Raw genomic sequence first — 24,065 nt, forward strand, 5'->3', positions numbered from 1 at the left:
TAGTTAGCTGAGGTGTATAATGTACAGTGTATTTTGTCAACAACTGTATGTGTGTAACATATTTTTAGTGCTGAGCGATCATAAAACTGCTGCCATGAGGCTCGTCTCATAACCCCGCCTCCTGGTGCCGGTTAACACTCCCGCCGCAGAATGCATCGCCCGACGGGAGAGCCACACCAACCAAAGCCCACACCCAAACCCTCCACGTGCAAGACCGAATCCACCCAAAAAAAGTCACTTAACAAGAAGCCAAAATGTGCAAAAACAACAATGCTCGCGCGGCGCGCCGGAGGAGCCGTGAACAGGGACACAACATTAGGTACACCTGCAGAATGCAGCGCGGATTTCATATCTAATTCATTCACAACGCTCCCGCATTTATAAGTAAAGGTAAGACCATAATAACGTTTTTTTAATTAAATGTGCTTTATTGTGTGCTACAGTTTGTAAGTGTAAAGTTAAAGTTAGGTTAAAGTACCAATGATTGTCACACACACACTAGGTGTGGTGAAATTTGTACTCTGCATTTGACCCATCCCCTTGTTCAACACCTGGGAGGTGAGGGGAGCAGTGGGCAGCAGCGGCGCCGTGCCTGGGAATAATTTTTGGTGATTTAACCCCCAATTCCAACCCTTGATGCTGAGTGCCAAGCAGGGAAGAATGCTGGTATGAGCTTTTAAACATAACCCGTTAACTGCTGCCAATCAAATTGTGAATAAGATACTCTTTAGGGTTCATATGTTTGTAAATCTGACTGTGATAAAGTCAGTGCCTCACCTGACATGAACGTCACCGCACGCCACTGGTACACAGATACCAAACACAAACACACACATACACAACATACACACATATGCAACTATATGGACAAATGATTGCATGACTTGAGTACAGAGGAGACATGTGAGTAAACACTATCACAGGAGCCATCTGCACCAGGAGGTCATCAGACCATGGCCACCAGGACACTGACACAAAAGCGCCCCCACAAGCACGGCCGATAACCCCTCATCTGAGGAACGTTGGAAAATAAATATAATAAAACTTGGAAAATAGTAAGAACCATGAGTAGGAATAAAGAATAAAGTACCAGTAAGACATATGAGGATTAATAAGAGAAAAACAAAACAAGCAGGGCCACCTTAACCTAAGGGGAGGGCCACGGGGCTGAGAGTGTTTTGCCCCCCAAAACCAAACCTGACACAGCAACACTCAGAGCTGCAATAAACAGAGCAATTGAGAGGAGACACAAACACGACATAGAACAAACCAAAAGTAATAATAATAATGGATTAGATTCATATAGCGCTTTGCTAGACACTCAAAGCGCTTTACAGAGAAGTGAGAACACATCATTCATTCACACCTGGGGGTGGTGGTAAGCTACTTTCATAGCCAAAAGTAATGAAACAAAAATGATTATCGACAACAGTATCAATATTAGTTACAATTTCAACATAGCAGTGATTAAAAATCCCTCATTGACATTATCATTAGACAAAAAAAAAAGAACAATAGTGTCACAGTGGCTTACACTTGCATCGCATCTCATAAGTTTGACATCACACTGTGTCCAATATTTTCACAAAGATAAAATAAGTCATATTTTTGGTTCATTTAATAGTTAAAACAAATGTACATTATTGCAATCAGTTGATAAAACATTGTCCTTTACAATTATAAAAGCTTTTTACAAAAATCTACTACTCTGCTTGCATGTCAGCAGACTGGGGTAGATCCTGCTGAAATCCTATGTATTGAATGAATAGAGAATCCTTTTGAATCGGGAAAAAATCTTTTTTGAATCGAGAATCGTGTTGAATTGAAAAAAAAAAAAAGATTTTTAATCGAATCGTGACCCCAAGAATCGATATTGAATCGAATTGTGGGACACCCAAAGATTCACAGCCCTAATATATACATACAGTATACTGTATACATATATATATACATACATACATACATACATACATACATATATATATATATATATATATATATATATATATATATATATATATATATATATATATATATATATATATATATATATATATATATATATATATATATATATATATATATATATATAATACATACACATATCTCTCTATGTACTGTATATAATACATATACATACACATAATACATACACATGCATGTGCAGTTTATGAGTTAATTATTGACAAAATGCGATTAATCGCGATTGACATTTTAACGGTTTGACAGCCCTACTTAAAATATAATAATAATTCACATTGTTCAAATTGTGACTGTTTCACTGAACTGTATCATGACACTTTTCTTATTTTCCTTGTTACATTATTTTTAATTGAGAATTGCATTTATTTTCAAATTCAACATTTAAAAAATAGCTGATTATGTTTAATAAGATTTTTTTTAAATTCAACATTTAAAAAATTAACTGAATGTGTTTAATAAGAGCTTTTTTTAATTCAAAATTTAGAAATGAGCTGATTATAATAATTGTGCTGTCCAGTTGTTATATATTTTTTTAATTTCTTGTCACACATTTCTTGAGTCTCATCTGCAAGTATTATATTGTACACTTTACATGCAGTTGCAATTCCAAGACGTTAGATGGCAGTAATGTATAGACTTCGCTATGTTGCACAGTCAGGGGTTAGCTTTTGCCATAAAGCTGAATCTTGTCTTCTGTTGCACCCTAAAAAGTGTTTATACTGTAAGTATTGTACATACGACAGACCAGCTGTTTGATTATAATGTGTATCTTAGTTGTAGTTTTAATTAACAAATTTGGAAGTGTCGAAATCGCCATGTAAAATCGTTAATGCTAATCAGTCTTATGTCTATGGCAAAACAAACCTAAATTAACATCAAGCTAAAACATTTAGGAAAAGTAAAGTCTTACTTTTAAGTTCTAGCCTTTTCTATCAGATCACCAAATTCGGTACCCATTCCTAGAGCGATGGTTGACACCAATTACCTCAAAAGTATTTTGCTTGGCTTTATATATACTGGTATAATATGTTGTTGCGGGTGCCATATTTTCCGGACAATAAAGCACACTTAAAATCCTTTTTTTCCCCCTCAAAACTCGATGGTGCGCCTTATAACCCGGTGCGCCTAATGTATGTAATAATTCTGCTTTTGCTTACTGACCTCGAAGCAATTTTATTTGGTACATGGTGTAATGATAAGTGTGACCAGTAGATGGCAGTCAAACATAAGAGATATGTATAGGCTGCAATATGACTCAAGTAAACAACACCAACATTTTATATGTTCCATTGAAAATATAGAACATTACACACGGTGCTCAAAAATCTCTCAAAAATGTTTTAATACGCCTTTGGTAAGCTATGATGCCGCACCGCTTGAAGGACTGTCGGCGCATTAAACATACGAGTAGTATTATGGTGTGTGTATAAGGTAAAACATTATCTGGCGTTTTGTTTCACAATATTATGCAAAAGCAACTTTTTTTTACCTTCTGGTACATGCTGAACTGTATTTGGGATCTGCATAAATCCAGAAAAATTGCACGCATCCGCCTTCGTAGTCGATAACCTTCTTCTTTTTCTCTATCTTCTTGTTATGGGGCATTCATCCTCCGCTGTTACCATTTGTAATATAAAGTAGTGTAAAGTTCTTACTTATATCTGTCAGTAAACTTGCCATGAAAGCGCTAAAACATACCGGTACAGTGAGTTTACATTATTCACCCAAGGAACTTTAGTTAATAGAGAGTTCCGGTCGGACGGTTTTTCACGGGACACATTTCCGGCCTTGTTGTTGTTTCCGGATGAGGAGATGCTGCTCCATTATTGATTGAAGTAAAGTCTGAATGTCATTAAAACAGTTAGCTCCATCTTTTGACACTTCTTCCACTCCCGTCCTTGCACGCTACACCGCTACAACAAAGATGACGGGGAGAAGACGCTGCCGAAGGTGAGCCACTTTAATAAGCCCGCCTACAAAACGGCGCATCCGGAAGCGACTGTCAGAAAGCGGTTTGAAGATGATCTGTAAACCATAATCTATGCAACATTTTGACCAAAGAACCACCATTACATGTTATGTAGACCACAAGGAAGTGTTTTCCATTTAGAAAACAAAACCAAACAATATGACTCCTTTAATGCGCCCTATAATCCGGTGTGGTATGAGTTGAGTAAAACATTTATTTTTGCCGCTGAGTAAACTGTAATTGGAATGCAATTTCAGTTAATTGTGTTTGTCCAATTATTTCATATGTATAACGAGATAGAGCCCGCGTAGCAGTTTGAGAAACTTTTACCGAACGCGTTTCGCACGTGGTGCTCACCTCTCCTCTCGGATTAACGGAGTCAAGAAGCGCGTGGTGTCATCTTCATGGCTGCTCTGCTGGCTGCTCTGCTGGCTGCTCTGCTGGCTGCTCTGCTGGCTGCTGTAGACACACGAGAGAAGTCAAGTTGTCAGTTGTCTAACTATGACATATTTGCACCTGCACACAGGGCAGCAAAACAGGTGGGAAGTTAAATAGATGCAGAGTTGCAGCATGTAGGACACAGAATGCTGTCCTTGTTATTAATGTGGGGATTATTTTTGCATCACCACACATTTGGCCCAGTGGGGGGAAAGGCTGTGGCATTATTTATCAAGCTGCCCTAAATGTGTTGTAGTTACAGCAGAATCAGCTCAATATAACTTACTTCATGTACACTGACTAACAGACTAATCTGAGGCACAAAAGTGCCTCAGAACTAAATGCATAAAAAAGACCATGCAAAAATTATAATAGATATGTATAGAGGATGAATGATTAAAATACTTGATATTCATAATATTTCTCTAAATAATGATGTGGCAAGTGGGTTGTTTGCAAAGATTTATACAACCTGACCTGCACAAATCTCATCCTGACACTAGAGGGGGCTAAATGACGTCTATAAGAACTACACTGTGTACTACAAACAGTCTGCTGGCAATTTATTTCATCCATCCATCCATGTTCTACTATTAAATTGTACTTTTAGAGGTGCCAAATAAAATACAATTAAAAAAGTCGAGTAAATCATTATTATATTGATACTTCAAAACATGTTTGTTCCACCATCAGATTTTGCTAAGGCATTTGCATAAAAATTAAGTATAACACAAATAAAAAACAAGAAAAAAATCCTGTTTCCTGTACAACATTAGTTAAATGTTGCATATAATAATTAGCTATTTCATGTCTGAATGAAATGACGAACAGTGAACATAGTGTATCCATCCATCCATTTTCTACTGCTTGTCCCTTTCGGGTTGTGGGGGGTGCAGGAGCCTATGTATGATTTTTTTTTTTAAATCAATATTTTTAATATTACTTAAATTATTGTACATTAGATCTATTAAATCATTATTTACGTGAACGCCTTTTTTACTAACACATTTATTGCTCATGTGCAATTAACGCAAGTGTGCTTTTGACTTCGACAGCTGGGTACTGTTGCTTACATAAAATTACATTTTAATCACATAAGAAGATCAAATAAGAGAATAAATACATTGTTTACTTTAGTTATGGGCATAATAATTGCTCATTGTGTGGAATTAAGTGCCGATTAATCGTGACTTTAAATAAATGAGAAAAATGGGAGTGCGCTACTTGGCTGTGACCAGCAGAGGCGCCTTTGATTCAATCTGGTTTGCTATCTAGATTAGAACACAGCATGCTATAAATAAACTACATCCGCAGTGTGAGAACTTTTCTGCTCAGTAGGACATGGAAACAGGAGTTCAGCACATACAGAGAACGATTCCCCTGTCACATTAGACATTAAAATATATAGTCAATCCATGGCTAAAATTTGATACTGATGTCGGATTATATCTAAACGCTCCGATACAAACAGTCCTGCTGCGTGTATGCGTGTGCAAAGCTGGACAGCCAGTTAACATCTAAACGTCCTCCAATAAACACACAAGGTTGGTCTTTTCTTGTATTTTAGTGATATCATTCATACAAAGTTAAACATGGTAGGCTATGGGCTACTAGGAGCTAGCAGCTACACAACAGCTAAGCACACAATAGCACACAATCAGTCATTTGTATTGAACATACTTAATTGAACAATATTGCAGTGTAAAACAGCACATTTGTCAATTTAAAGAAGTATCAAATATTTATAGTTGTATATTACTTACAGATACAAAGTATCCACTTAAGGACAGCTAAGTCTCCATTTCATTTGGTCAAGTATGTTTTTTTTCTTAAAGCTTTTTTTTTAGGCTAAATTTATGTATGCAAATTTCTCTCTAATTATTTAAACACACACATTTTGCTCACACATTTTTTTATTTTTATTTAATTGAATTGTCTGCAAACTTTGGAAATTATAAAAATGCAAAACATTCAGTTTCATAAATTCAGTGTATAAAAAAAGAAGAAAGCATTGGTAATAAAGACACAAATTAACCTCCGTAGTAAAGTCGTTTCTAACATTTCACACAACAAAATAAAAAATGAACGATTCCTGCTGACATTGCATCAAATCTATAGCAATATTGGCCAATACAGAATGCTCCTATATTGCCATCATAGTGTAAATGAAAAAAAGAAAGTTCAGCATATTCATATGTAAAAATAATTGTAAAAATGCTAAATTATCAAAACGCAAAACATTCAGTAACATAAACTCAGTGTAAAAAAATAAAATAAAAAAGTCCTCCAATAAACACACAAGATTGGTCTTTTCTTGTATTTTAGTGATATCATTTATAAAAAGGTAAACATGGTAGGCTTTGGGCTACTAGGAGCTAGCAGCTACACAACAGCTACGCACACAAGCCAGACATATGTAATTGAACATACTTAATTGAACGATATTTCAATCTAAAACAGCATATTTGTCAATTTAAACACGTATCAAATAATTATAGTTGTATATTAATTACAGACACAAAGTCTCCACTTAAGGACAGTGTCAGTCCCTGAGTAATATCACTTGTTTAAGTATGGAGGTTTATTACCAAAGCTTTTTTTACGCTAAATTTATGTATGCAAATTTCTCTTTCAATTATTTAAACAGGCACATTTTGCTAAAACAATTTTTTTTTATTCAATTGAATTGTCAGCATACTTTGATGTAAAAAAAATTCTAAAAACGCAAAACATTGAGTTCCATAAATTTAGTGTAAAAAAACAAAAAAACAGCTTTGGTTAATAGACACCAATTGTAAAGTAAAGCAAAGTCGTTTCTAACATTCACACAAAAAAATAATAAATGAATGATTCCTGCTGACATTGCATCAAATCCATATCAGTATTGGCCAATACTGAATGCTCTTATGTTGCTATCATACTGAAAACGAAAACAAATTGTTCAGTATACTCTGATGTAAAAATAATTATAAAAAGGCAAAATTATCAAAACGCAAAACATTCAGTTACATAAATTCAGTGTAAAAAAAAAGAAAAAAAAAAAGGCCTCGGTAATAAAGACACCGATTAACTTCCATTTTAAGTATTTTCTAACATTCAACACACAACAAAATAATAAATGAATGATTTGTGCTGATAACGTGTCAAATCCATATCGGTATCGGCCAATACTGAATGCTCATATATTGCTATCGTAACGAAAATGTAAAAAATTGCATCGCGACACCTGGGATTAAAACCAAGGAAATGTGGTTTTATCAGCCGTTAAATGAAAATACACAATGTTTCCAATCAAGTGAATCCGTTTCCTGTTTTCCAGTTCACCAATCATCCATCTCCATCTGCCTGCATGCATCCTACATTCAGTCATTGTCTAGCCCTCAGCTGCTAACGTCATTAATACTGTATCCAGTCCTTTCAGACATTGCAGCGGACACACCATCGGATCACCGGCTGGTCACCTGCTCGGTCCTTGCTGATGTTTGGGATCGTGAAAGTCATGCACAGCTCCAGACTGTAAATCTTTGGACCTGCAAGTTATACTTCCCTTTCGGTTTTAAGGCCTGTTAAACCCGGTTGACTTTGACTTAATATGAAACTGTGGCTGACTCATGCTTGTAAATCATTGGCTATCCTGTCAGACAGAGGATAGATTAGCGAAGTGTTTTTTTTAAATAAGTGATGCTATTATGTAGTTAATGTGAGTGTATAATCATATTCTGATTTTTTTTTTTATAGAATGTGGTTATTTTATTGTGGCAAGAAACACTGTAGATTTTTGTAATCAAAATAATTTGTTTAATTTGAATGGTGCTTACGGATTATTTTGGAACATGCTTATTAACAGTATCACATTGAAGTACATCACATTTACACTTTTACAATTCAACATATCTATAAAAAGAAGTATAAAGAAACATCACATCACTTCCTGTCAGGGATGTAACGATAAACGGTATTAATGATAAAACTCCCGACGGTTAGTATAACCGTTTTAACTCAAAATTATGAAAAACATCTGATTGATAATGGCACTTTTTTTTTTTTATAAACTCAAGACTGAATGGCGCCAGCCCGCCAGCTTTACATGCTAACATGAAGACAAGAGACATTAGCGTCTTTCTCTATTAAGAAACAATATAAATCAATTTAAACTAAGATAAACACATTACAGCAACTGAGCTATTCAATTGTGTACATTGAACCTGCAAGCTGTGCTCTCTTAGCAGAGTGATTGTTCTATACTCGGAGGAACATGAGACAAAGTGTTTTCACGGTGAGTTCAAGGACTGCTGAACTGAGAAGGATGCCACAATGCCTGCCAGAAATCATTTATAATAATACATTGTATTTATTGTGCACTTTTCTTTTGAAGAAATCCTTAAGTGCTAAAGTACAAACCAATATTTAAAACAATAAAAGCTTAACCATTAAAACTGTTGAAATACTACAGTAAGACTAAAACACTATCTGGTTTTTCTAACAGTGCGACTATGTTCAACAATACCGCGGTAATAATGATAACCGTGATACATTTGGTCACGATAACTGTAATGTGAAATTTTCATATCATTATATCCTTACTTCTTGTGTTGTTACCGATGTTTTTAAGAAAATGATTATTATTAAATAGGAAAGGAAAAGGGTAAATATGTGATATTAATTTAATAAAGAATCTGTTGGTAGTGTAATCAGAAAGGGGTAAATTTGTTGTATAGTGTGTCTAAAATATTTAACTGTTTGACTGAGGTGTGTAACAACGCATTTACAATGTACTGCTTTTATATTTCCTGTATTTTATATTATTATTACTTTGAACTGTTTTGTATTTTAATTTTTTTATCCTGTAAAGCGTATTTGAGTACTCTGAAAAGCGCTATACCAAATAAAATGTATTATTTTTATTATGTAATAATGTTCATCACATTTTGTAATGAAGCTGCATTTTGCAATAATCTGCCACATTTTGTAATAATATTCTTGAACACATGCTGCAATAAACTTTTGACAAATTTTGTAATATATTTTTACATATTGCAGACATCATTACAAAATGTGGGTGCTGACCTTTTTTTTTGGTAATAGAACGAAAAAATTTGGTGCATCATCTTATAAACCGTTGATTTTGATGCCGTAAAGGGGTCATATCATGATTTTTTTTAATTTCTATATTTAAAACACTTTCTTGTGGTCTACCTGCTGGTTCTTTGGTCAAAATGTTGCATAGATTATGTTTTACAGACCATTTTCAAGCTGTTTTCTGACCGTTTCTTCAGGATGCGCCCCTTTATTTACGTGCCTCCACTTCGACAGCATCTTCTCCCTGCCATGTTGTAGTTTTTAGCGCTTCCATATGGAGTCTACTGGCATATGTAAGTGACAACAATATGTTACTTTGTATTGGACATGACCACAGCAGATGATGCATGTGCATGTACGAGCCAGTCTGCCCCACAACAAGAGGAAAGAGAAAAATAAGGAATTATCAACTACAACGTCGGACTCGCGCAAAACACTTTGGGTAAATTTTTGATTACATGACGTCGCAGCGCAAACAACTTAGCAGGTCAGAGTAAATTCCAAACACTTCGTTTCGAGCAATTATGAAGGAAGGCAATATTATTTTATAAATATCTCTGTGGTTTGATTTAAAAATTTCGGGGACCTTATGCAGATCCTAAATGCACAACAGCAGGTACCAATAAATACAAAAAGTTGGTTTTGCATAATAGGTCATCTTTATTTAGAATTTAAAAAAAAATAAAACATTTAGTAGGATGTTTTCTTAGTCAAACATAAATTAAATCTAACTATTGATTGTAATGGAACATGTGATTGCAAGCAAGAGACATAAGTATTACTGACATGAAAATGACAAGTGCACTGAAATATTGGAAGACATACACTCATGCAATATGGATTATGTTATAATACTATGCTATACACCAGTGTTTTTCAACCTTTTTTGAGCCGAGGCACATTTTTTGCGTTGAAAAAACGCGGCGGCACAACACCAGCAGAAATCATTAAAAAACAAAACTCAGTTGACAATAAAAAGTCGTTGTCGCAGTTGTTGGATATGACTTTAAACCATAACCATAATTATCTGCCAATAGAACAAGAAAATTTGGCTTGTCAAGACTTTCCAAAACAAGTAAAATTAGCTAACCTTAATGAACCCCAAGATACCTTAAAATAAGTATATTCTCACTAATAACAAGTGTACTACTATATGAGTACGTATTTTCTATTGTTTCATTGAAAATAAAACAGCAAAATCCATTTGGCTGTCATCTGTTTTTATATGAGACACAATTGTGTCAAAGTCTCGATTTTTTTTTTCATGCTTGAAATAAGACATTTTTACTTTAAAAAGGTAGTTTTATACTTGTGAGTGACACAGCTTTGCAACAGTTGATATTCTAGTTTCAAGAATGTTTTACTCAATATAGGTCATACAATCTCAGCAACAAGCTGTAATATCTTACTGAGATCATTTAGGACCAAAACACTTAAAACAAGTAAAACACTAACATACATTTTTCTTAGTGAGAAGAATGATCTTATCAGACAGAAAATAAGCAAATATCACCCTGATTTGAGATATTTCATCTTACATAGATTTCAGTTTTTGCAATGTAGTTGGATGACACCTCTGTCATGGAGGTCTGTGTCATTTTAGTGGCACTTAACGACTTTGAGAAGGGTGGCAGGAACCCTGCCACACAAATGTGCTGACTTGCTTTACGGCATATGTCACTCCCCCTTTCCCCGTTGGTTAAAAAGACGGAAGTCGATGCGAACGCCTGCGTGCCGCCAGAAAACTAAAAGAAGAAGAAAAACGCCCATGTGCAATTAATGCTATCGTGGCCTAAGCTCCAAAACAACCAAATAAACTAAATGTTTAGTCTGAGGAGACAAAACAAGAAAAACTGAGCTGAAAAGGACAGTCAGGATCAACATTGCCCCAGTGGCGTGAGCTTGAAGACGACATATTTCAGACTGACTTTCAATGCTCAAATCAAACAGCTAATGCTATTGTCAGCTTAAGGAAATGTGCATGTTAGCAATAAATAGCCACCATCGTGATAATTCCACACTACTTCCTTCAAAAAAAACTTTCCTTGCTTCAGACCTGCATCCGCCCTGATACATTTTTGGTAGTAGCGTCATGTTTGTAGCACAATCCAGGATCATTTCTTGACAGTGTCTGCTATTTAACATCAGCATAGTCATTAGAGACTTAAAGGCCTACTGAAACCCACTACTACCGACCACGCAGTCTGATAGTTTATATATCAATGATGAAATCTTAACATTATAACACATGCCAATACGGCCGGGTTAACTTATAAAGTGACATTTTAAATTTGCCGCTAAACTTCCGGTTCGAAACGCCTCTGAGGATGACGTATGCGCGTGACGTAGACCGGCGAACACGGGTATGCCTTCCACATTGAAGCCAATACGAAAAAGCTCTGTTTTCATTTCATAATTCCACAGTATTCTGGACATCTGTGTTCGTGAATCTGTTTCAATCATGTTCATTGCATTATGAAGAAGGAAGCTGAGCAAGCAAAGAAGAAAGTTGTCGGTGCGAAATGGACGTATTTTTCGAACGTAGTCAGCCACAACAGTACACAGCCGGCGCTTCTTTGTTTACATTCCCGAAAGATGCAGTCAAGATGGAAGAACTCGGATAACAGAGACTCTAACCAGGAGGACTTTTGACTTCGATACACAGACGCCTGTAGAGAACTGGGACAACACAGACTCTTACCAGGATTACTTTGATTTGGATGACAAAGACGCAGACGTGCTACTGTGAGTATGCAGCTTTGGCTTCTAAACATTTGATTGCTTGACCGTATGTGCGCAACTTTTTTTTGCGTATGTACGTAACTTTTTTAAAATATATAAGCTTTATGAACCTTGGGTTAGGTGAACGGTCTTTTGGGCTGAGTGATTGTGTGTGTTGATCAGGTGTTTGAATTGTATTGGCGTGTTCTATGGAGCTAGGAGCTAGCATAGGAGCTAGCATAACACGTACCGTACGTGCGCGTCACGTACGTAACTTTTTTAAAATATATAAGCTTTATGAACCTTGGGTTACGTGAACGGTCTTTTGGGCTGAGTGATTGTGTGTGTTGATCAGGTGTTTGAATTGTATTGGCGTGTTCTATGGAGCTAGGAGCTAGCATAGGAGCTAGGAGCTAGCATAACACGTACCGTACCGTACGTGCGCGTCACGTACGTAACTTTTTAAAAATATATAAGCTTTATGAACCTTGGGTTAGGTGAACGGTCTTTTGGGCTGAGTGATTGTGTGTGTTGATCAGGTGTTTCAATTGTATTGGCGTGTTCTATGGAGCTAGGAGCTAGCAGAGGAGCTAGGAGCTAGCATAACAAACACGCAGGTGTTATTATGCAGGATTAATTTGTGGCATATTAAATATAAGCCTGGTTGTGCTGTGGCTAATAGAGTATATATATGTCTTGTGTTTATTTACTGTTGTAGTCATTCACAGCTGAATATCAGGTACCGTGAGTATGCAGCCTTGGCTGCTAAACATTTGATAACTTGACCGTATGTGCGCGTCACGTACGTAACTTTTTAAAAATATATAAGCTTTATGAACCTTGGGTTAGGTGAACGGTCTTTTGGGCTGAGTGATTGTGTGTGTTGATCAGGTGTTTGAATTGTATTGGCGTGTTCTATGGAGCTAGGAGCTAGCAGAGGAGCTAGGAGCTAGCATAACAAACACACAGGGGTTTTTATGCAGGATTAATTTGTGGCATGTTAAATATAAGCCTAGTTGTGTTGTGGCTAATAGAGTATATATATGTCTTGTGTTTATTTACTGTTGTAGTCATTCCCAGCTGAATATCAGGTCACCCCCGGCTCTCACAGCATCTTCCCTATCTGAATAGCTTCAACTCCCCACTAGTCCTTCACTTGCACTTTACTCATCCACAAATCTTTCATCCTCGCTCAAATTAATGGGGAAATTGTCGCTTTCTCGATCCGAATCTCTCTCACTTCATGCGGCCATCATTGTAAACAATAGGGAACTTTGCGTATATGTTCAACTGACTACGTCACGCTACTTCCGGTAGGGGCAAGCCTTTTTTTTATCAGATACCAAAAGTTGCAATCTTTATCGTCGTTGTTCTATACTAAATCCTTTCAGCAAAAATATGGCAATATCGCGAAATGATCAAGTATGACACATAGAATAGATCTGCTATCCCCGTTTAAATAAAAAAAATTCATTTCAGTAGGCCTTTAATATTGTTGCCAATATTACAGTTTGACGCTATATGCGCCAGTCCTCATGGGAAATGTGGTCTTCTTCTGGCAATACACTACCGCTATCGACTGGCACCGCCAAAATCAACACAAACTTAAAGTTTTTAAGTGGGGCTTTAACTACTTTAAAACATTCTGAAAGCTCCTCGTGGAAAGCACAGCAGATTTAATAAAAAAAACCCTCAATGTCTCATTGGACTTTAAAACAGTTCCCCCAAACTGGAGGACAGCTGGGACTGTAGAAGAAAACTGCACTTTGTACTAACCAATCACACAACAACCAACACCCAGTTATACTTTGACCTATTTCTAATACCAAGAACACAAAGCAGTAAAGTGAAAAGTCCTTAATTTTTATGTCACTTACAATTCCTGTGAGAGAACGTCCATGTCAGCACTCTGTCCACAAGATCACCCAACAACCAAAGTATTGCATTAACTACATATACTCGCACGTTTGTACATTACCTGGGCAGTTAAAGGAGCAGTCCGAGTTTGTAAGGGTCCTTTGAGAGAGGACATAATTACAGTAAATGTTTGCCTAAATATTTTTTGGGTCCACTGATAACCAACCCCAAAAGCTTACATTGTTAATATAGGGAAATGATTAAACCCGACCATGAGGGTAGCAAAAACAGCATACAATAGAGCAGGGGTGTTCAAACTAGAGTCCGCTGCTGCTTGGCCCGCTGACGTTTTCACTTTGGCCCGTAAGACGGAACAAATCTTATAAGAAATTTGGCCGGGCGCAATGTTTTCATAAAATGTTGATGAAGCCATTGTAAAAATGTCTTGTGTGCAATGGTGAAATTTCTGCATTGATGAGCACATGTGCACAGCTTTCACTTATATGACCCAATCCAAACAACCATCCATAGTCATGATGCAGAAAAAAAAAACAGCACACAATTTCAACAAACATGGTCACACATAACACACCCTAATCATTGAAATGTGTGGATATTATAAAAAAAACGTCCAATCAGCCTGAAACATTCAAAACAACACCCATTTAATCCATTACAAGGGGTGATGGGAAAATGCAAAAGACTCTATCCACATTTATCCATGTTTGGCACATTTTAGCTGCTTAATATTTATAATTTATAAAAAAACTTTAAGGAGGTTGTCACAGAAGTAAACAAGGTAGAGGTCAAATTTTCCCATACTCTTAATGACCAATTATAATTATATACCCACGATTTTATATATATATATATATATATATATATATATATATATATATATATATATATATATATATATATATATATATATATATATATATATATATATATATATATATATATATATATATATATATATATATATATATATATATATACACACACACAGTACAGGCCAAAAGTTTGGACACACCTTCTCTTCATACGTTTTCTTTAGTTTCATGACTATTTACATTGTCACTGAAGACATCACAACTAAATATGGATATCTATCTATCTATCTATCTATCTATCTATCTATCTATCTATCTATCTATCTATCTATCTATCTATCTATCTATCTATCTATCTATCTATCTATCTATCTATCTATCCATCTATCCATCCATCCATCCATCCATCCATCCATCCATATATATATATATATATATATATATATATATATATATATATATATATATATATATATATATATATAGTTACTTGGCAGGCAAGTCAGCTATCAAAATGTTTAAGCCCAATGTGGCACCCCAGTCAAAAAGTTTGGACACCCCTGCAATAGACTACGGCAAACTGGATAGAAAATAGTTACAGTACACTGCGTTCCTAAACCTGTACATGGCAAAACCATTAATATCTGGATTATTCATGGCGCTTCTACATGGAATATGGAGTCTTAGTGCCGCAGTGCGCTTTATGTAAAAGGGAAGCAGGTCTACACCAATAATGACAGTATTTCACATTTAGAAATGATACCTTTGAGAGATTGTGATGGTGTGAGAAAGGAATGTGTTACTGGAACTAGCCTCTGAGGATCTAGCTTTGAGGTACATGTCACACATTTTGTACATCAGCTCATGCCACAAGTATAGCATATAAACTATAAAGTAAAGTAGTCAATTAATGTAATTACCTCAGACACTTCTCCAGTTAAGGCTGCAACAATTATTTGACTCAATCAATTAGTGTAATTATAAAATAGTTTAGATTTTTATTCTGTTGCTTCGATTAATCGTTTTAATAAAAATAGATTTAATCTGGACCGCATCGAGAGCCCAAAACATTAAATACATGATCATAGTTTCCGCACGCCTGCTGAAACGTTTTTTTTATAAAGTTTTTTTTTTTTTTTTAATGAATGCACACGTTAAAAGCGTATTTTCAATGTTGATGACGTGTATATTTATTAGAAAAAAGGAAGGGTATGGCAAGGAGAATGAATTTGGTCTATTTCAACTATTTTCTCAAAAATTTGCATTGAGGCTATAAAGTGTGTTTTATCCGATTACTCTATTAATCGAACAGACTAATCAATATATTACATGATTGCTAGAATAATCAACAGCCGCAGCCTTACCTCAAGTGTATGCAGGCAAATACATTATTGGGAGAAGGTACTCAAGCCAAAAAAAGGGCACCCATCATGGAAATTATTTATAAAATTTTTAAATAAATGAATGATAAATGGGTTATACTTGTATAGCGCTTTTCTACCTTCAAGGTACTCAAAGCGCTTTGACAGTATTTCCACATTCACCCATTCACACACACATTCACACACTGATGGCGGGAGCTGCCATGCAAGGCGCTAACCAGCAGCCATCAGGAGCAAGGGTGAAGTGTCTTGCCCAAGGACACAACGGACATGACTAGGATGGTAGAAGGTGGGTATTGAACCCCAGTAACCAGCAACCCTCCGATTGCTGGCACGGCCACTCTACCAACTTCGCCACGCCGCCCCCATTACTATTATAATATAAATAACAGCAGAATAGTTTTAACCTAAACACTAACCAACTAACCAACTAACCAAAATACATGTATACATACTATAAGTATAGGTAAGAACAAAATCTCTATTTAAATGAGTATGATATGCTTTGCAATTAGGATGAGTGTATGTACTATGTGTATGCATAAGAGTACATAGAATACATACTGTATGTATAGGGCTCCCTTTTTCTCTGTATTCATCATTTTGTGAAAATAAAGTGATTAAAAATCACTGAATAACAAAACTTTTGATTCAATCGCAATGTGTAATACAACATTTAAAAAACATCTTTCCCTCCATTTTTCATATATTGAAATGTGAATACTGACACCTCAAGATGCTGGATATTGGCAATTGGTGATACGGTCTAAAAATCGGTATCACAATATATATTGCAGCCTCCTGCAATTACGATATTGTGGAGGGAGGCGTGGCCAGCGGCCTGTAGGAGCGGAGATCGCCGCTCCTGTCCATGGTGCTGAGGACAGCGCACAGACAGACCGGGGCGTGTCAGTGCCGGCTGCGAGACACAGCTGAACAGGTGATTAGATTTCCCAGGTGGTAGGAGTTATCTAATCACCTGTTGTCTTTAACAGTAGCGGCCGGGAACAGGAGAAGGGGGAGGATTTTGGAGAGACTGAAAAGTCCTGGAGAGAACGATTATCTGATGAGCTTGTTGAAAAACATTAAACCTTTGTTCAACTCTGCACGCCTGGCTACTCTGACATATGTATCAGTGGAACCGCGAGGAAGCGACTTCTACAGATATATATCAGAGTATATTATTTAGCATATAAATGATCATAGAAGCATTTCAAAACTGGTCACAAAGCTGATGACGTATGCGGTAACATATTGCATCATTTCATGTTGTATACATTTCCTCAAAACTATGTTTAATTTGCTTGCTAATTTAAAGTTAAAAAGTTAAAGTAGCACTGATAGTCACACACACACTAGGTGTGGGGAAATTACCCTCTGCATTTGACCCATCCCCTTGTTCCACCCCCTGGGAGGTGAGGGGAGCAGTGAGCAGCAACGGTGGCCGCGCTCGGGAATCATTTTGGTGATTTAACCCCCAATTCCAACCCTTGATGCTGAGTGCCAAGCAGGGAGGTAATGGGTCCCATTTTTACAGTCTTTGGTATGACTCGGCCAGGGTTTGAACTCACGACCTACCGATCTCAGGGCGGACACTCTAACCACAAGGTCTTTACTGCTAATTGTTGGTTACTTTCCACACTTGGTTCCATCTACTATTCTGTCAAAAAGTAATGAGCAATTACTGTTTTTTTTTGGCAACTTTAATACAGTTTAGGCGATCATACACATTTGGCCAAATGTGTCAGAATATGTGTATCTAAGTTATCACAAAACTTTGTGTTTTAATGAGTTCCCGGCGAGCAGACAAAAGCTGTTTTTGATCTTACCAATCAAAAGGCTTGTAAAACTCCACTGTGTAGGATGGGAAGCGACATGAAGGTGTTGGTTTCTTTGATCTATTGTAATCCACAGGAACATTTTGTCTTGACCCGAGATCTACAACGCGGAGAGGAAGCAGGACCTGATCCCTCTCCAGGCACCTTTTCTTTGAACTGTTTGGTAACCAAAGGCGACGGCTGTTTACGACCCACCTTCCTTTAGAAACAGCTGTTGCCATGTAATCAGGGAAAGTCGAAATAAAAGAGGATACGTGCGACCTTTCGTCAGAGCGTGGTGGAAGACTGTGCAAAGAGTACAGCCCAGACGTTTCTCCTCAATGAGCTAAATGTAATTATGTCTGTTTAATTCCTTGCTTCTTGTCTGTTTAATAGATGTCATCAGTGTTTGAACCTGACAAAATGTATGTAATAATTATCGTCTATATTGCGCTACCCTACAGGATATCCAAGAGGAGACCAGAAGTTTTGTCTATAAAACTGTGCCTGGAACTGGAATTCTGTCTAGATGTCTTACGCCAGACACTCAGAATGCTCTGAGTATTGTCTGTTATCAAACACATGCCAAAATACCTCTTCTCAAACCAATCACACACTTCTGACTTCAAAAGAAAAGCGCTATATAATAAAATTGTCTTACATTATGATCATGCTTTGTCAAATATGTTTTGTAGTGTAATCTGTGATATTTCTACTTCAATTAATGCTGGTTAAAACATTTTTTTGGGGGGAAGGGGGATTTTTGGCAGGCTGAATTAGAGTGGCTATTCTTTTATAACATGTTCTGGTTGATAATACTCAATTACATAATGTTTAACAGGCTGAATATTAGACGTTATCAATAAATAGATACGGTTAAGACATTGTCATGCAGCGTCAATAATACAATTAACTTGTACAACACTTAATGTAGAGAATATCAGAAGCATTAATTCAGGTAGAAATATCACAGACTACATTACCAACATCTTTGACAATCAAACCATGATCGTAAAAATTCATATTTTGTTTAATTAATGTGCGAAACTTGTATTTAAACACAAAACTGTAGCTGCTCTCCTGTGAATGCAAGTGCTCCTACAGCAGGAATTAAAATGTTGTCGGTGGTACACCAACACAATGCAGGTCATTTGTTATTGTCAATAAATGCGTGTTTATGTCCAGTTTGTGTTGAGCTGTTTAAAAAAGCTTAATGTTTAATAAACATGTCATTAAAGCAAACAAATTGTCCAGTCATAGTTTTAAAAAACAATAAATTACCTGTCCATACACTATCTATCTGCGATATTGCGATTAATTTTGAGTCAACTATGAACAAAATTGCGATTAATCGTGATCAAATATTTTTATCTTTTGACAGCCCCCTAAAAAACACAATGTGATAAATCCACTTCCTTTTCCTTCACATGACACAAATCATGAATCCAACAGCATCGCATTACATTCCCAAACATTTCAAACTGAACAAAATCTCTAACAGGTGTTGAATCATAATATTAGAGACAATGTTGCTAATACTGTACATCTGAGGGTTGTGGTAGGCTGAAATAAAGTGGCTATTCTTTTATAACATGGTCTGGCCGGTAGTACTCAATTACATAATGTTTAACAGGCTGAATATTAGACATTATCAATAAATAGATACGGTTAAGACATTGTCATGCAGCATCAATAATACAATTAACTTGTACAACACTTAATGTAGAGAATATCAGAAGCATTAATTCAGGTAGACATATCACAGACTACATTACCTAGGGATGATGTTCGAAACCGGTTCTCCCGGTTGTTCGATAAGAAAAGAACAGATTCCATGGACTAAAATCCCTTATTGAGAAACGGTTCCCGTTATCGAGGCCACTATAGTAAAGAAAAAGAGTTGGTTCTTTATTCGAATCCCTGGGAACGAATCCCTTCCCACAGGAAATGCCCTGTGGCACGTCCCAGGAAATGACGTAGCTCAGTCATTCGGCGGCAGATACAGAAGCAGCAACAACAATGGACCGGAAAAAAAGCCTCAAGGCATGGCTTCATTTTACAAAAAAATACAACGAGGAAACGGCTATCTGCAATTATTGCCAGGCTTCGCTCTCATGTAAGGGGGGAAGTACAAAAAGCATGATGAAACAAGTTCAGGCTGTACATAACCTGAACGTTCGAGAAAGGTGTTGTGGAGAAGCAGCGACAGAGATGACGAAGCACGCTCCTCTTCCTCTGTTTCAACCTGCAGCGCCAATTCCAGTGATAGTGCTGGTGAGTAACTAACGTTAACTGTTGCCGGTTAATTTCCATATCTGCTCACTCATAGCCTTTAGGCTAAAATAACGTTACCTCTTATGTCAACCAGGACTGCAGTAATGTCAGCTAGACTAATGTTACCTAAGCATAGTCAGTGACTAACGGTAACGTTAGCCTTTTTGTATGTGTCTGATAACGTTAACGTGATCTTGTAGCTTACACCAGTGGTCCCCAACCACCGGGCTGCGGCCCGGTACCGGTCCGTGGATCGATTGGTACCGGGCCGCAAGAAATTAAAAAAATAAAAATAATATTTTATTTTATTTTTTTCTCATAAAATAAAAGTGAGCTTTTGTTAAACCAAATATTGTGTTTTTTTTCCCATATACAACAACCTATCTGGATTCGATAAGAGAATTGATAAGGAATCAGTTCGATAAGAGGATTCGATAATGGGCTCGAACTCGATAATTTCTTATCAAACATCACCCCTAACATTACCAACATCTTGTAATTGATGTGCGAAACTGGTATTTAAACACAAAACAAACAAGTGCTCCTACAGCAGGAATACATTTTGTCGGTGGTACACCAACGCAATGCAGGTCATTTGTTATTGTCAATAAATGCGTGATTATGTCCAGTTTGTGTTGAGCTGTTTAAAAAAGCATAATATTTAATAAACATGTCAATAAAGCAAACAAATTGTCCAGTCATACTTTTAAAAAACAGGAAATTACCTGTCTATACACTTGTTAATGAGGAAAAATTATATCTATCTGCGATATTGCGATCAATTTTGAGTTAACTATGATCAAAATTGCGATTAATCATGATTAAATATTTTGATCTTTTGACAGCCCCCTAAAAACACAATGTGATAAATCCACTTCCTATTCCTTCACATGACACAAATCATGTATCCGACAGCATTTGCATAACATTCTCAATAATTTCAAACTGAACAAAATCCCTAACAGGTGTTCAACCATAATATTAGAGACAATGTTGCTAAAACTGTATATCTGAGGGTTGTGGCAGGCTGAAATAAAGTGGCTATTCTGGTTGATAAACCTCAATTACATAATGTTTAACAGGCTGAATATTAGACGTTATCAATAAATAGATACGGTTAAGACATTGTCAGGCAGCGCCAAAATTCAATTAACTTGTACAACACTTAATGTACAGAATATCATAAGCATGTATTCAGGTAGAAATATCACAAATTACATAACCAACATCTTTGACAATCAAACCATGATCGTAACAATTCACATTTTGTGTAATTGATGTGCGAAACTGGTATTTAAACCCAAAATTGTAGCTGCTCTCCTGTCAATGAAAGTGCTCCTACAGCAGGAACTTAAATTCTGTCGGTGGTACACCAACGCAATGCAGGCCATTTGTTAAAGTTAAAGATAAAGTACCACTGATAGTCACACACACACACTAGGTGTGGTGAGATTACCCTGCTGCTCACTGCTCCCCTCACCTCCCAGGGGGTGGAACAAGGGGATGGGTTATTGTCAATAAATGCGTGTTTATGTCCAGTTTGTGTTCAGCTGTTTAAAAAAGCATAATGCTTAATAAACATGTCATTAAAGCAAACACATTGTCCAGTCATAGTTTAAAAAAACCCAGGAAATTACCTGTCTATAGTACACTTGTTAATGATGGAAAATTATATTTATCTGCGATATCGCGATTCATTTTGAGTCAACTATGAACAAAATTTCAATTAATCGTGATTAAATATTTTGATCCTTTGACAGCCCCTAAAAAACACAATGTGATAAATCCACTTCCTTTTCCTTCACATGACACAAATAATGTATCCAACAGCATCGCATTACCTTCTCAATCATTTCAAACTGAACAAAATCTCTAACAGGTGTTCAACCATAATATTAGAGAGAATGTTGCCAATACTGTACATCTGAGATGACATTCTGCAAAAGTTAGTGGTAGACAATAGAAGACATTAGTCAATTAACAGATGCTCTGAAGCGGCATGGATTAATTGGTGGAGGAGTAGCAGGACAAGGAAAGCTATACCAATAGGGAAGGTCAATACCAACCTGCTCTCACTGCCTTGCTCCTTCTTCTCTCTGACTTTCAGCCATTTCCTCAACAGGAAGCGCTTGCGTCGCGGCGAGGCACTGGGCGTGGAGCAGCTGGACCACGACGAGAGAGCATCCTCGTCACTGGATGGCGTGATCTCGATGGAAGGCAGCTGCAGGTATTCCTTTGAGCCAGAGCGATACCGAGCCTTGAGGTGACTTTGAGCCCTCTCCAGTTCCCTCTCGCTGGGCACATTCCTCATGCGGCGCATCTTGAAGCGCTTGCGGCGCAGCGTCGGGGTGGAGGAGCTGGATCTCATGGAGCAATCCGACACGGGGTGGCTTCCGCCGTCGGAGTACGCCGGAGAATCGCTCGGAACGCTCACTTGGAGCGATGGAGGCCTAAGGGTGTCGGTCATGGCCTCCTCTTGAGGCGATCCAGGGACAGGTAGATTCTCCCTCGAGACTGCTGAAGCTTGGACCCTCTTCTTGTTGCTGGCTCTAACAAAGCTTTCAAGAGTCCTGATAGCAGTAATCCTGGATTTGACCAGTCTGATAATTGGTATGCATCAGTTCAGTGGAAGAGCAGTCTTATGGTACGCAACTCTCTCAAAAGGCTGGATAATATAAAGGGGGCTTCTGTAGTGAGCATCAGATGAAACATGTATAAGGCTTGTCAGTGTGTAACCCAACTCCTTTGCCTGGTCCTCTCTGGGGACCTGCAGGCCAAGTTACATGCACCGCCTGTCCTTGCAGCCAATGGAGTCACCTCGGCTTCTTGCGCTCACACCAACGAGGAAGGCACCTTTTTACAAATATGCTGATGTTTAAAGGCCGGGAGGTCGTTTAGTGTTGATGCCGCTTGATCCAGGACTGGGGTTGGGTGAGGTTCAGTCCGAGTTCCACGCCGTCATTGTTTCAGCCTAAGGGTTACAGGGAGGTGATTGGACTGCAGTGTTCAGGCAAGGCTTGAGGGGGATGATGGCAGGGTTAAGCAATCATTGACACACGTTCACACAAGGCAGGCATACCGTAAAAAACATAATAAAAAACAAAAAGGCAGCACCTGACTAAACCCTTGAGCATGCCGCCGCAACACCATGCACCAGAGAATAATCTATCAAACCCTACTGTAGCTGACATCTTACTATCCTAAAATCTGTTTAGGTCAACCTTAGAGGGAGAAATGGAAGCATGAATTAAGAAAATAAAAGGGGTCATGTTTGCTACTATTTATTGCTAGCTTGGTGTTTAATAATATTATAGTCAAGGGGTGTCCAAACTTTTTGACTGGGGGGCAGATTAGGCTTAAAAAAATGGGTTCAAAAGCCGACTGCATGCAAATTGTGTATGTATATATATATATATATATATATATATATATATATATATATATATATATATATATATATATATATATATATACACACACACACACACACACGTATATATACACACACACACACACACACACACACACACACACATATATATACAGTATCTACACACAAACAAACACACACATATATACACATTATACAAACACACACGCATATACACACACACACACACACACACACACACACACACACACACACACACACACACACACACACACACACACACATACATACACACACAAACATACATATACACACATACAT

At 37.1% G+C, this 24,065-nt stretch overlaps 1 protein-coding gene across 3 annotated transcripts in view; it reads right to left on the reverse strand.

Moving 5' to 3' along the window:
• gramd1bb (GRAM domain containing 1Bb) overlaps nt 1-24,065 on the reverse strand; it is a 373,707-nt gene that overhangs the window by 260,390 nt on the left and 89,252 nt on the right. For all 3 annotated transcript variants that reach the window (XM_062060498.1, XM_062060499.1, XM_062060500.1), the window contains exons 2-3: nt 22,420-23,324; nt 4,310-4,411 (exon numbers count right to left, since the gene is read on the reverse strand). In XM_062060498.1, coding sequence (XP_061916482.1) covers nt 4,310-4,411; nt 22,420-22,820 — 503 coding nt within the window. In that variant the 5' untranslated portion in view covers nt 22,821-23,324. The remainder of the gene's footprint in view (nt 1-4,309; nt 4,412-22,419; nt 23,325-24,065) is intronic.

Source organism: Entelurus aequoreus, linkage group LG10 (assembly GCF_033978785.1).
Source record: "Entelurus aequoreus isolate RoL-2023_Sb linkage group LG10, RoL_Eaeq_v1.1, whole genome shotgun sequence".
NCBI classification, from domain to species: domain Eukaryota; kingdom Metazoa; phylum Chordata; class Actinopteri; order Syngnathiformes; family Syngnathidae; genus Entelurus; species Entelurus aequoreus.